General features: G+C 37.8%; 2 protein-coding genes across 2 annotated transcripts; one reads left to right on the forward strand and one right to left on the reverse strand.

Annotated features, from left to right (window-relative positions):
• Nucleotides 1–6,898: 6,898 nt before the first annotated feature.
• Nucleotides 6,899–8,652, reverse strand: LOC141597193 (UDP-glucuronate 4-epimerase 1). Its single transcript, XM_074417565.1, has one exon. It carries the CDS (start codon nt 8,468–8,470, stop codon nt 7,181–7,183), a length of 1,290 nt encoding a protein of 429 aa, XP_074273666.1. The 5' UTR covers nt 8,471–8,652; the 3' UTR covers nt 6,899–7,180.
• A 1,930-nt stretch (nt 8,653–10,582) lies between these two features.
• Nucleotides 10,583–15,957, forward strand: LOC141597194 (cyclin-dependent kinase C-1-like). Its single transcript, XM_074417566.1, has 12 exons — nt 10,583–10,840; nt 12,080–12,161; nt 12,275–12,365; nt 12,481–12,510; nt 12,609–12,718; nt 12,800–12,872; nt 12,945–13,065; nt 13,222–13,339; nt 14,297–14,436; nt 14,537–14,594; nt 14,999–15,069; nt 15,169–15,957. The coding sequence occupies exons 1-12, from the start codon at nt 10,731–10,733 to the stop codon at nt 15,713–15,715; spliced, it is 1,551 nt and encodes a 516-aa protein (XP_074273667.1). The 5' UTR covers nt 10,583–10,730; the 3' UTR covers nt 15,716–15,957.
• Nucleotides 15,958–16,014: the final 57 nt, after the last annotated feature.

A 16,014-nucleotide genomic window follows, 5' to 3' on the forward strand; every position in this document is an offset into this window, starting at 1 on the left:
TTTGTCACTAACACGGCCTGACATTGCATTCCCCGTGAACAAACTGGCACAGTTTCTCACGCATCTGACAGTGACTCACTGGACGGCTCTCAAAAGTCTTCTCCGGTACTTAAAGGGAACGGTAAATCATGGTATTCATCTTCTTAAAAATACCCCTTTTAATTTTCATGCATTTTGTGATGCGGATTGGGGTGGTGATCAGTCCGACTATGTCTCAAGTACCGGGTATGTTGTGTTTATTGGACGAAACCCAATTTCCTGGTCCTCTAAAAAACAGCGCGCACTTTCAAAATCATCAACAGAAGCGGAATACAAGGCTATATCTGACACTACATCTAAAGTTTTATGGCTCAAATCTCTTATGTCTGAACTCGCTATTTCTTTATCATCAGCTCCTACTATTTTTTGTGATAATCTTGGAGCAACAAGTTATTCTGCAAATCCCGTCTTTCATTCACGCATGAAGCATCTGGCAATTGCTTTTCATTTTGTACGGGAACAAGTACGTGTGCAACACATCAATGGTGATGATCAAATAGCCGATACCCTTATCAAACTTGAGGGACCGTATTAAGGATACAAATACTCAACAGCAGCAACAACTTACGTAACAACCTAAAAGATTATTTATCACATGCTCCTATTTCTTTGTAAAGTCAATTAGCTAGTCTTTAACTCATCCTAGTTTGTAGCTTCTGTTATCTAAGTTTTAGCTTAAGGTTGTTAGTGTAGAGAATATATCAAATATATGCCAAATATTCATGGAGATACCATATCTCGTACATATCATAGTTATTATTTTGTAGTATATTATTAGGGTGTAATATCTTTTATATTAGTTAATTATCTTTCCTATTATCATGCCTAGAATTCTTAGTCTAGGGTTACGGCTTCCTTCATTGTTGTATATCTATATATACGTTGTATCTGTAATTATGAAACTTATGCAATTCAATGATATTCAAACCTTTCTCATAAATCTATCATGGTATCAAAGCCTCGTGCTCTTGATAGAGGGTAACACCTCAGAGTAGATCCTTAGGCCAGAAGTCAACCCACCCAACCAAAACCCGATTTCTCTCTCATGACCTATACCTATAATCCCTCTTCCGCTGCCACCAACCCTAGAATTGCATCAAACCCCTCATCTATATTTTGGCTACCACCCTTTTAGCCACCACTCCGAAAACTATGGCCAGTACCTTTTTTTTTTCTTTTCACAACTGTTAAAATAACAACCCTGCTCACGGCTTTCGAAACCTGGGGATAACCTTACATCCACCATCTATTATCACACAACTACCAACCTCTTGGTACAAACCAACATCACAGCCAAAAACACTCGTCTTGAGATTTGCTTATTCAAACCCACACTATATTTTTTTTTCCTACTTTAACGTAAAAACCAGCCCCACTCATGATTTTTTATCTTGGTAAATATCACAACCGGTCTCGACCACTTTCAAAACTCGGCCAACACCTTCCCGGCCATCACAAAAATTGCATATTACCACCAAATTCCTCACCTTGGGATATACTATCTTTACTGTAACCCTAATTTCACACACACACACACACACAAAAAAAACTATCCTCTTCACAAACGGTATCACTGGTTCCGTCTTCACCAACCACGTTGAGAATAAACCACCGCAGCTCTCGCTACGCCAATACTACCGGAACATCCTTCATCTCGTCACCACCGGACCATCATTGTCCCCTATTCCAGCAAAACCACATGTCAACCTTGACCCACCTTCCCTGCAATCCGTTCAACAACCATAGCACCCAGCAAGTTTGCCCACCAGGCCACCATCTTCACATTAACCTTTCTTAAACCTTGCCGCATCATAACTCCCATGAGCTCAAACCATACCAATTTACCGTCACTGCCACAGTTCACCAAATTGCTCCAGTACAGGTTCCTTTTCGTCTTTTACTTATCAAGATTGGTCTTACCCTTCGGACGTCCATCTTGCGGAGGCGTGTAGAGAATATATCAAATATATGCCAAATATTCATGGAGATACCATATCTCGTACATATCATAGTTATTATTTTGTAGTATATTATTAGGGTGTAATATCTTTTATATTAGTTATCTTTCCTATTATCATGCCTAGAATTCTTAGTCTAGGGTTACGGCTTCCTTCATTGTTGTATATCTATATATACGTTGTATCTGTAATTATGAAACTTAGCAATTCAATGATATTCAAACCTTTCTCATAAATCTATCAATTAGCTTATCCTTTGTATAAATATAACCTCTTGTACACAGTATTACTCATCTATACAAATTATACATATCATTTCATTCTCTTCACTGTATACCTCATTCTATGTGTAATGAAAAAGTCGAGAAAGAGATGTTAAGTTTATCTCTTTGGTGGCATTTACTCACGAGTCACGACACCAACATATGACCGTCTTACTACACTTAATTTCTTTCTTAGTAGGTCTCCTTAGAGACGGTCGTTCGCTAAATGTATTGAGGAAATCAATTACAAATTGCTGGAAAACTAGTAAAGAAATAAAATGGGTAGGTATACCATAAACTGAGGTACTAATAAAAATGATTACAACAAAGTTGGTTGAGTGGAGTGGTAAAAGCTCTCATCTCTTAAACAAGTGGTCAGGGGTTCGATTCCCGACTCTTCGAATGAAAAAAACAAACTTGGGAGGGGTCAACCCATTAAATTGTCTTCATATCCCAAAGGAGATTGCATCAACTGTCGTTAGGTAGGGGATACTCCTGGTCGACACCAATAAAAATGGTTACAACTAGACTTGTCAAACGGGTCGAATACAGGTCGGGTTAGGGTCAGTATATGGGTCAAGAAATCATTTGTAACATCTTTTTTAAACGATTTTTTTAATTAAAAAAATATTTTTTAAAAAAGTAAAACATATTTAAAATTAATATTTTAGTTATATTCAATGTTTTCATTAATTTTATCGATATAATTATTAAAATAACTTTTTAATAATTTTTTTATTATTAAATATTATAAAAGTTATATAAAATTGACTTTTTAGTTGTGTTTGTAATTATAAGTAATAAAAAAATTAACTATTTTTTCAAATATAATATATAAATAATAAAAAGTAGATATATTTGAAAAAAAATTTAAAAAGTCTGATAATATTAAAAATATTTTTAAGATACTTTACAAATAATCGAAAAAAATAAAACATTAAAGTTTTCAAGAAACTGGAACAAGGGGTAGAAAAATCACGAAAAAACAATTTTTTTTTCGATAAATATAAATCAATTTTTATTTTCGATATTCGCACGCGATTTAATAAAAAAACAATTTATTAGTTTAATAATTAAATACACTATTCTTACTGTTGAACTTAAAAACTCAACCCGATAATACAAATGACTCGGCCCATGAATCAACCAAAATTGAACTAGACTCGACCTGATTAAGCATATTGACCCAATATATCCCGACCCATTGGTTAACCGACCTGAATCTAAACCGATATATCGTAGCTATTGACCCGATTAACTCGACCACTAAGTAATCCAATCTGAACCCGACTCGAACCGAGTAACCGACGTGACCAATTAAACCTGGACCCGACATAACCAAAACTGCTTTATCTTATCCATAACCGATCCGAGTGACCCGATTACCCTGATGCCAGGTAAATGGGCTATATTGGCTTATTGAGCTCCATTTCCTCTCAACTTTTGATAAAAGAAACACACCCCAAAGTCTTCTAAATGGGACACAACACAATCACATGTCACGGTTGTGACAAAACTTGGCCCATCCTGTCCTCGTCCTTTGTTTCTTCCTCTCATAAGACCATCTCCAATGATTACTCAAAAGGACTTATTTGTAAATAAAAAAGATTTTGAGCTATTTACTTAACCATGGGAGTAGGGATGGCAATGGATCCAGGATCCGCTCCAGATCCGCAGGATCCGCTCCAGATCCGCAGGATCCGACCCGCATGGATCGGATATGGATCCTAATTTTTGGGACCCGTTGGATATGGATCGGATATGGATCCATTACTTATAAAGAGGATATGGATCTGGATCTCACCACTCAGATCCAGATCCGATCCGCAGACCCGTTTTCAATTTAAAAAAAAAAACAAATTATCAAATTACTCATTTACTTACTTCACAAGTCATAAGTTTATAGTATAAAAAAATAAAAGTTGGTAGTGCATGACGTAACTTAGTAATTGTTACTAGTTATGCCACTTAATTTGGCCACTAATATTGAATTTTTGTAGACTCTATGCCACTTCGTAGTTTTAAAAGATGAAGTTGAAATGTTATTGTGTGCGTATAATATGCCACTGACCTAGTTTGTTATTGGCACACTTAATATCGCTTGGGTGGAAAGCTGCCTCATTTGCTGCCTTTGCGTTACTCAACTTATAACACTATTGTGTTTATTGTTTATTTTGATATTGTCTTAGATCCGCATAGGATCCAGATCCGACCCGGACCCGTCGGATATGGATCTGGATCTGAGAAAATTGGACCCGTCGGATATGGATCGGATCTGGATCCAATGTGGAAAATGCGGATCTGGATCTGGATCTAGCTGGATCCGGTCCAGATCCGGCCCGTTGTCATCCCTACATGGGAGCACTTCACATGAACTAGCTTAAATTGAGCTAGTTGCTCCATGGAACTAGTAGCTCAAATGGACCCACAAGAAGAATGCAACCAATAGAAAAATAGTGGTCATATTAATAAAGTTTTAATTTTATGTTAGAAATTTGGAAATTGAATAAATAAATAGATAAGTGTGTTAGGTGGGTCTAATTAAGCTAGTACTAGTAAATTAGCTTAACCGTTGGAGCAAATTGTAGCTTCAAATTGTTGTAGCTTGAAAATTTGATGTGGCAAAGGTAAGGTAGTAGCAACTAGCTTACCATTGGAGATGCTCTTAGCTGCTTTTCTAACTTGTTCGGGTCATTATCCTAATGAGTAAAGTTGACGCGCGGGCCACTCAGCTGGCACATCTCAATACGGCCCATGAACCATTTTAGTACGGCCCAGTACAATACGACATGCCATAGATCGAAATTCGAGAAAGAAGATCGTGCCTAAAATACAAAGAAATAAGGTTGAGATCGAGGAATTGCTTGGGCACACCTTAACACGGCAAAACACATCGTGGCCGTGCCAGGGCCGCCATTTCATTTCACTGGCAAAGTACGAAGCCCAATTTTCCATGCCTGGACCGTGCCATTTTGTCCTTCAAACATGGTGGGCTAATGGACTTGCAGAAAGCACGGCCCACTACCATTTCAACTAATTAGACAAATGATCATGTTAAAGAGCAAATGGATTCTATCATTTGTGATTATTTTAATAGCTTGATTTTTGCAAAGATAGTTTGATTAATAATGTAAAATACATTTTCGATTGAAGTCATAACCACCATATTTTAAAGCGACCAAATATCTATGGTCAATTCTAGACTAAAATGATCCACTTTTGAACTTATTCTAGTTAAAGTCAGTTTAGTTTAACACAGTTCAATAATTATCTACATATTTACGTAGTTGGTTTGAACTTGCCAGTTCTAACTTCTAACCAATGATAAAGAGTTCAACAACTAAACAAAAATCAAATTAAAATGAGCTTGGTTTTACTAATTCATAAATTATAGTGTGAGACGGTCTCACACCGTGAGATAGTCTACTTTTGTGAAAAAGTTGTTCATTTATTACTACTAATAAATGGATTTTCTTTTTACATAATGAGACCGTCTCACATTATAAGACGGTCTTATGCAATAACTACCGTTACAAATTTGATGGTATTGTTATTGATGGTTGTGCATTTGTCTCTTATTTAAATCCATCAACATCACAATGTCATTGTTTGCACCAAAATGTAGAGTTTCCATGTCTAAGAGGGTAACCATACTTAATTAATTAGTCTTTCTAAATCAATAGACATATTTACAACATAAAATCTAATTGAAGACGGGCACTATCCGTCACAAGCTGAAGACGGATAATGCCCCTCTCACAAGATGCAAGTGGCAATATGCATGGGTGCTCCATTTTCCCTCACACTTACCAACCCACTTGCTTTATTATGAGAGGTCTTCAACTTGTGACGGATAACATCCGTCACAAGCTAGACACTTTGTATTTACAAAGTGAGACAGTCTCTTACATAATTAATCTTTTTCTAAAGCAATGCACAAAGTGGGACAGAGTCTTACTTAATGGGTTAGAAACCTAATCTTTCTGCGCTTGAATTGATCACTCCCCAAACTACTAGTAGTGGCAGTTGCACTAAATTACGGGATCTAACTAACACTAACAGCTACTACTGTGCTGTGAGTAACTTGTATTTAACTCAAAGCGACTTATATGCATCATGACCATTAGTTTATCACATTTTTATCGGTAGGTTTCACTTCAGACGGCCTATTTCGTTTCGTTTGAAATGAGAATTTGTGTGGCTAAGATCCCTCAATGTTGGTTATGTTTTTTTTTTAACGAATAGATCTTCTCATTAATAAAAACTCATACGACCTAAACCTAGAAAAATCAAAATAAATAAATTGTCACTAAAACACAAATCACTGAACTTGGTTTGCCCCGCTCTACCTATCATCTACTACATAGCTGTTTCATTATACCGTCTTTTCGCGATACGGTTTTCAAATCTTGCACAATTTTGAAGAGAATTGATTTTAACATAACCAAACAGTATACTAATCAAAAAACTTTTAAATAAAACCCTGATGAACGATGTACCGGATATTGCTCAAGATGTACAGTGACGTAATACACGAGTCATATATTAGGATTATTAGGAGATTCTTATGCTAATCCATGTTGGAATGCATACAATGAGAAAATCATATATTAAAGGAAAGCAAATAAAAGGTTATAATGCCAAATTAAAGTTACTTCCTTTACAAAGTGGATTGCCAAAAATAATAATTGAACTACATACATATACTTTAGCTTTACCCACCCCTTTTTTTATGGAATATAATCATATTTTCCCCTTTTCTTATCCTCCACAAGAAAAGATTAAATCCCATAATTTCCAGCCATAAAAAAGGGAGAAAAAACAGCAAAATCCCAACAAAATATAGAAAAAATAAAGAAAAACAATCTGTCATTGACAAAATAAAAGTAAATTACTAAAAAAAAACTAAAAAAAATACAATTAATTTACATTTTTATAGCCGTAATATGATAAATACCATCTAACGAACTTCCTCAACCCGGATTGCAAATCGGTAGTGGGCTTATACCCGAAATCTTTTCGGGCCGAAGATATATTAGCATGTGTAAACGGAACGTCACCGTTTCCTGGCATTTCCACCACATTTTTCTTAGCTTTCACCTTCAATAACTTCTCAAGTATACCGACAAGTGTCGGTACTGTTACCGACTGAGTGTTCCCCAAGTTGTATATTCTATACGGTGCTGGCCCACGCTTTTTACCGCCACTTCCGGTACTCTTTCCTGAGGTGTCTAATGCTCCTAGACAACCTTTAACAATGTCGTCGATGAAGGTGAAATCGCGTGCTAAATCGACTTTATTTTTACCTCTGTAGACGGTAATAGGTTTTCCTTGGAGAATATTTCGGGTGAACGAGAAGTAAGCCATGTCGGGTCGGCCCCACGGACCGTAAACGGTAAAGAAACGGAGACCGGTTATGGATAAGCCGTAGATGTGGTTGTAGGTATGGGTAATTTCTTCGCCGGCTTTTTTAGTTGCGGCGTAGAGAGATGCTGGACGGTCTGTCCTATCCAGTTCCGAGAACGGGCTCTTTTCATTGAGCCCGTACACGGAACTGGACGATGCCCAGACTATGCTGGGCTGAGGGTTTGCCGACTTGCATATTTCTAGCAAGTTGACAAGACCCGCTATGTTGCTGTGTACGTACGATTGAGGATTCTCAATCGCGTACCGCACACCGGCCTGCGCCGCGAGGTGCAGGACGTGTGTGAACGCAACCACGTCGAATAGTTTCGACAAGATCTTTTGATCGTTAATATCTCCCTCGACGATGAATATGTCGTGGGAGTTCAACAGATTCTTACGCGCCTTCTTTAAAGAAGGATCGTAATAGTTGTTGAAATTGTCGAGTCCCACGACCCCGTCGCCTCTCTTCTTTAGCGCCAGGGACACGTGGGACCCGACAAAGCCGGCTGCGCCGGTAACAAGTACGGACATCCCTCCAGGCCTACGGATCTGGGCGGAGTTCCGTACTTGTTTCTCCCACTGAATCCCACCCCACGAAGCGGTAATATACCGATTACCCGTCTCCAAGAAACTCTGGAAACTCAAATACGACGCCGTTAACGCAACCAAAAACAACGCCCATAAGAACATAGTACTCGTCGAAGCGAAACATCTATGCAATTGACGGTTCATGAAATACGCCCTTTGATCAACCTTAATCTTCCCTGGTGTAGATGGAAATAGTTCGTCCTCTAAATGAGGCATTATTTTGTGTTTAATTATTTCTGTAATTCAAATTAATTTGCAATTATTTTGGTTTAGCAGATGCAGAGGAAATCTAGAAAATAAATAAAATGAAAAAAGTGATCTGCATCTGCTAAAAGAAAAGAGGGGATAATAACAAGGGAGGAGAATATATAGGGGTATATCACAAAGGAAACAATATAATACCGAGTAAATAAAAAAGGCAAAGTACATAATAAAAATAGAAGTATCCGTCTTCAATCTTAAAACGGACGGATCAAATACTATCACATGATGTTAATTGCCACAAAAAAATGACATTTTCTAGGTAACTTTCTATATGTGCTTTGATAGGTAACTTTTCTATGTGATTTGACAAGTGGGTACTTTGTGAGGTAAAATGGTATCCGTCACTCAAGAGTGACGGATATGTGCCGTCACAAACAAGAATTTGTGGTGATTTGAATTTTGACATGTATTTGATCTGTATTAAGGTTTAATACGAATATATCTCCGTCTTAAATAAAAACGTGCGTAAAAATAAGGGTAAATAATGTGTGAACGCGTTAAAAGGGAGGGTAGATTGGATGTATGAGATTATAAATATTGGCACGAAATTAGTAATATGGGCATTTGGTTCCATTTACTTTGTTTTCAGCTGGCTGGACTTGTCAGTTTTTTTGGTACATTTTGGAGTAAATGTTGTGTACCGTACCTTCATTTATTCATTTTTGTTTTCCATGAGCCTGAAAATTGTTTTTTTATCTTTTGGGAAGGGTAAAATTTCAGAGATTAGGGCTGTCCGTGATTAGAGGAAGGGTGATAATTGGGAAGAGTAAAATTGGGAATTGAAAAGCAATACTATATCATTGGTTGTAACTAAACCGGTTAGAAGATGTCTCGATCCAAAAATTGATTAAAAACCATTTAAAAAAGACGCAAAAATATATTTAAACAAGACACGAAAATACCTCCCTATTTTCAATCTGAACCCGAACAAATTGACCGTGGTCGCACTCGTCAGTGAACATTGTTGGTTAATGGTTAGTAGGCAGTGGTGGTAGTCGTCGTTGGTTCTTAATAGAGATGATGATCGCCAAAGCGTAATAGTCAAACTAGCTGTAACTAGACCTGACAAAAGTAACCCGACATGATTGACCCGATCCGAAAAGACTGACCCGAGACCCGAAGTTATCCGAGCTACTTCACCTGAATGTGTCCCGAAAACCCGAATTGACCCGACCCGATCCAAACATGACCCGAGCTTCCTTGACCCATAACTGACCCGACCCGGCCCGAAAATTACCCGATCTGAAACCACCAAACCCGAAAATGACCCGACAAAATATAATTCTAATTGAATCGAAAATACTTAAAATGACTATTTATCTATTATTCATTAACTAGGAAATGACCCGACCCGAAACAACCCGGACCGCTTGACCCCAAATAGACCCGGCCAACAAACCCGAAATAGTTCCGAAACCCAAAATGACTCGTCCCGACCCGAATTAACCTGAAATCAATGAAAGACCCGAACTACTTGACCCGAACCCGACTCGTTGATCCGTTTTGTTAGGTCTAGCTGTAACACTCTAAAAGAGTATGAGATTAAGTTGTTCCACATGGGCGAATTGAGTGGCTTATGAAATGTTTATAAGGGTTTTCACCCATCACTTAGTAATAAAACCTTATACTTTTGGGCTTATGTTTGGACAAATAATGGGCCCAAAAATACACATTTCATCTAATTAGGGTCGTGTTACGACGATGACGGATCGAGTTGTTATATTAGCTATAAAGTTTATCTTAATCACACCCGCGGCGAGGAGATTATACACTGTTGTCGACGGTGGACACCCCGGTTTACACCAAAAAAAATCATATTAGCTATAAAGTTTATCTTAATCACTCAACCAAAAAAAGACTCGAAAATATGACATACCTAAATTCGCGCTACCGAGACGGTTATTTACTGTCCTATATTATTTTGAACTGTATCAGTTAATTGTTATCCCTTATACGAAGTATTTTAAGAATAAACAATAATTGACCGGGATAAAGGAAATATTATTATTATTTTTGGATATTTGCTATGCATTCTTATATGTACTCGACCCGAGTTAAAAGCTTAAAACGGATAGCTTCGGATTACGGGGACTTACTGATAACTGATAAGTTGATCGAAGTATCGAACCTTGTTCACCACCAAAAATTCCAGGGTTACAAACTCTACTAAAAACAAAGCTATTAACCTTTGTCCCTTGTTAAACTTGAATCCATGGCGGTTGCAGCACCAGGGCAACTCAACGTGGATGAATACACATCTTGGGGTTCTAGAAACGTTGATTGTTTCCACAAATTAGAACAAATTGGTGAAGGCACTTATGGGTATTTCTCCCACTTCTCAATTCTTTTTTATTTTGATTTCTGGGTTGTGATTTGAATTGGGTTTTTATGGATTGATTGTGGGTTTTAAGATATTTGATTGATAATTATTTATTGTTAGATGATGTTGCTGTTTCTTCAATTTGCCAATTTTGATTGAGTTATTGTTTTCCTTCCTCCTGTTTATTAGTTTAATTTGCAGTAAAAGCAAATTGGTGAAGTAGTTTTTATGGGATTTGTATTTTGGGGTAAAAAGTTTATACCTTGGTAGTATGGAATTGATTAACAATTGGGGCTTTTTGTTGTTATTACTCCTTGATTATATTGCTTGATTTGATTAATGTTTTCCTTTCTATATGTTGCAAAAAAAATGTCCACTTTGCATTCCTTGTGTTTCAATGCACCATAATCTGGTATGTATTCGGATGTATAGAAGTTTGTGGTGGACAAGAACTTTCAGATTGAGTTTGTGGTGGACATTATTCGTCCGAAACCCGCTGTAGCAATGAAGTTCCTGAATCAAGGCCAATACTATGTAGGAGTATTAAGATACTTACTTGATTTCTTCGAGTTTGTGCTGGCTGTTCCATGGATTTGGAGGGGGATTGACAAGGGTTTATGATGCTATTGTTTTTGGATAAATGGATTATGGAGTTGCATTGGTTTTTGCTATGATTGTGGGATGTGCCATGGTTTTGTTGATCTGAAGGGTATTCGTTCAGCATTTTTAGAAAGATTTCATGTCCCTTAAACTTGTATCTTAGTTTGGATGTCTTTGGTTAGGTTTCTTGGCCTCAACTAAATGTAGATTTATCATTTATCAGTAAGGTTTTTGGAGGTCTAATGCAGGTTTTGTACGATTGAATTCGCTAGAGCTGACTTAATGCTTAGAAAGGGTTGAATTTTAAGATTGGGCTTGGTAGAATCGTAGAATCTCAAATTTTTATTTGGGTGAAATTTAGTGATTGCTAGCACACGCACACACATTATGATGATGTGCCTATCCCCTGTGTTGCTCAGACTCGTTTAGAAGTATCCAACACGGGTACGTGTCCAAGTGTCGGACTCGGCCATTTTATTGAAAAATATGCATATTTTGGCTTAAAATGAGGTGTCGAAGTGTCATACCCTTGCCGAGTGTCGAGTGTCGGACACGGGTACGTGGGGGAATCAGAAGAGTCGAAGTAACATAGCCTATCCCTAAAGAAATGTCCTTATTCGCCCGACTTTTTCTAACTGCAGGCAAGTCTACATGGCTAAAGAAATTGATACCGGCGAAATTGTTGCTTTGAAAAAAATAAGAATGGACAATGAAAAGGAAGGGGTATGTATTTATTGACAAAGCTAAATCTATCTGCTGTCAAAATTAATAATGTTCTGAAACATTGTTGAGAAATTATCATATCATACTGAGATAATTATTGTTAACTACTATAGTTTCCAATAACTGCTATACGAGAAATCAAAATCTTGAAGAAGCTGCATCACGAAAATGTCGTCAATCTAAAGGAGATTGTAACTTCACCAGGTTATTTTCTATTTGACTTGCACTGCCTGTTCAGTTATTTTTCTGTAAATTTTAATCAGAAAAGTTCCATACGTATCTACCTTGCTCATTTCATTAACTTTGTGCTCCTTTTCAGGACCTGAGAAGGATGAACGAGGAAGGCCAGGCAAGTTACTGTGTCTTTTGTTCATTCTATATTTTATCAATTCCCCTTCCTCTTGAAGCGTTATTCAGTATGGTCTAATCTCAGTGTACTTGTTGCAGATGCAAATTGTAAATTTAAGGGTGGTATCTACATGGTTTTTGAGTACATGGATCATGATTTGACTGGCCTTTCGAGTCGCGATAAGATGTTCTCAATTCCTCAAATCAAGGTATTTGACAAGTATATGGATCTTATATGAGTATTGACCACCACTCGATTCCTAAGCAATTGCATCTCTTGTATGCTTCAGTGTTATATGAGACAGCTTCTAACTGGACTTCATTACTGTCATGTAAATCAAGTTCTCCATCGTGACATTAAAGGTCAGAATACAACATATTTTCCTTAGTTTTTGGTTGGATTACGAATTTGGAATTAACAGTGTATTATGTCAGGTTCTAATCTTCTTATAGACAATGAGGGGATGCTAAAGCTTGCAGATTTTGGGCTTGCTCGTTCCTTTTCAAATGAGCACAATGGGAATCTCACCAACCGTGTCATCACCCTTTGGTATAGGTGAGCAACTGATTTGATTTTATGGGTAAAATTATGCTCCAGTATTTATATATTTCTATTCTGTTTTTATCTTTCCAATTTTTTCCCAACCCGGAGTGGATCAACTTCGAGTTACATTCCTATATCCCAATGTCTAATGTATGAATATCGAATCAGGCCACCAGAACTGCTGCTTGGAAGCACAAGGTATGGTCCCGCTGTTGATATGTGGTCAGTCGGCTGTATCTTTGCAGAGCTGCTTGATGGAAAACCAGTATTCCCTGGGAAGGATGAGGTAATATCTTTTTTTTTTATTTAAATGGGAGGTTCAAGTTTCTCTTGTCATTGATGTGTGACAGCAAAATGTGAAGGTTTCACAATGTTGGATGATTTCCATAAGTTGATCTTTGTATCATGAAAAAATCATAAATGAAATAATCTATTTGTGAAATCATCACTCGCAACCAAGAATCTACATGTTTCTGCAATAGTGACTACTGATGATCGAATGTTCTGTTGTGGATAAGGGTCTCATGGTGTGTCAGAACTCTCAAATGTCAGAACTCAAGGTTTCTTATTCTTAAATCAGTGCATGTTTGATCTAAGTTTGAACTATTCATGTTAATTGTTGGTTTTTTTGAAGGACTACTATTCTTAGGCTAATTATTATTCTAAAGCCTCACTATTCTTCGGCTTTGGAATATGATGGAATAAAGCAAACTGACTAACTAAACTCGTGTGTTTCTTGTATCATGGCATAGCCGTGTCGTTGCATTTTACGACAATTTTCAGCAAGGGTCATCCTGAAACAAACTCTTTCTTTTAACAAATGTATAAGCCTGTACTTACATCTGATATCCCTTGCATGGCGGGAGCGATTGAGGCACTGTAATTTTGTTGTTATTGCTGCTGTGGTTGTACTATTAAAGAATAACTATAATGGCCCAGGATAAGATCTTGTTCCTATTTTGTTAGGTCTTCATTGTAAGGGACTGTGGCCCGTTATCACACTTCTACATAGAATTAAGTAGCCAAATGTTTGTTTGTGTGCTATGGGGAAGTCAACGTGTCTTGCTGCAGTTCACGTTGCTCTATGCCTCTATATGTAATGCCTACTATGCCATGTCAAGTATAGGCTGCCTTCCATTTTGAGAGCTCTGGTTACTTCTACTGAGTACTGTGATAAACTCATTTTGGCCTGCATGATGCTGGGTTTTATGACTTTATCTATATGTGCTTTGCGGTATTGTAGCCGGAGCAAATAAATAGGATCTTTGAGCTTTGTGGAGCTCCAGATGAGGCTAACTGGCCTGGGATTGCAAAACTTCCTTGGTATACCAATTTCAAACCTAATCGACCTATGAAGAGACGCGTCCGAGAGTATTTTAGACAGTAAGTTCACGGAATCTAACGATACCTAGGTAGCAAGAAATGTTTTGTCAAATGAATTATTTCTTCACATTTGTTTTTTCATGTTCTTTTTGGGTGATAGCTTTGATCGCCATGCACTGGACTTACTGGAGAAAATGCTGACACTTGACCCAGCTCAGGTAATAAATCCCAGTTGCCTGTTTTAACTCTCGGGCTGCTTTATTTTATTTTATTTTTTTAAGAATCGAGAGTAGTTTCTTATTTGTAGTTGCTCTTGGTAGTGGTATCAAATCTTTGTAATCTTGATCATGGCTTGGTCACCGCAGTATGATTTCGGTCATTGTGACTGTGAAATAGATGCAGGCTAAAAACCGCTGAATAAGTCACAGTAACCTATAAAACCTGTACAAGCGGTGATTATATACCATGTAATTTTGATTGATCTACCTAAAAAAAAGAACAGTACAAATTGGTCATTACTCAGTAGCCAGAAATTAGATGTTGTTTGCAATGCTTGACTTGACGATGTGCCGATGTTAGATTACCAATTTTACCTCCTTTACTCACTCCCAACTCCTTACAGAGGATTACTGCCAAAGATGCACTTGATGCCGAGTACTTTTGGACTGATCCGTTGCCTTGTGATCCTAAGAGGTATTTTTCGATTTCACGGTTATCATTTTTAGAATGTAAACATGATTTCTTACAAGGTAATTTGAGTTTCTAAGTAAAGCCAGTTTTTTCACTAACCAGTTTACCCAAGTACGAAGCGTCACATGAATTCCAAACAAAGAAAAAACGCCAACATCAGAAACAACAGGAAGAAGACGCAAAACGTCAGAAATTACAGCATCCACCCCATCAACCTCGTCAACCTGTTCAGCAATCGGGTCAAGCACATGGTCAGGCACGTCCAGGGCCGAGCAGACCCGTTCACAACTCACAGCAATCAGGCCCAGCTGGTCCTGGCTCTCATTACGGAAATCCTCGAGGATCTTCTGGAGGCCCGAATAGATATCCTCAGAGTGGAAACCCTGGTGGTGGATATAGCCATCCGAACCGTGCAGCTCAAGGTGGGAGTGGCGGCTATGGGAATGCTGCTTACTCGCAACAAAGGCGTGGTGAACCATATGGTTCGAGTGGGTTAGCTGGTCCTGGTCCTGGTCCTAGAGGCGGTGGAAGTGGAACAAGTGGGTATGGTAGAGGTGCACCAAACCATCAGCAAGGTGGTCCTTATGGAGGTGCTGGTCCGGGTGGGGGCCGTGGGAACCGGAATCAACAATATGGTTGGCAGCGGTAACGTTCCAAACCTTGCTGGAGGTATAATGAGGAATTTTCTTGGATTTAACATGTACGAATGTACCTGATTGTGTCATTATATGTGATGACCTTTACTTTATGGTCTCAAAATTTAAGCTAAAAGTTCATTTTATTTACTGTAATATGAGTATTTATGAAATTTTCGCTAGTAGAGTTGTCGGATATGTGACAAACTGAGGTGGTAATCTCCATTATAATGTAAGGGCCGAGCTTTACCATTTAGATCCCACTGATATTGCCGCGATTTAATAACGTGATATGTGCTCAATATATTGTAAT

This window comes from Silene latifolia, chromosome 8 (assembly GCF_048544455.1).
Source record: "Silene latifolia isolate original U9 population chromosome 8, ASM4854445v1, whole genome shotgun sequence".
In the NCBI taxonomy this organism is placed as follows: domain Eukaryota; kingdom Viridiplantae; phylum Streptophyta; class Magnoliopsida; order Caryophyllales; family Caryophyllaceae; genus Silene; species Silene latifolia.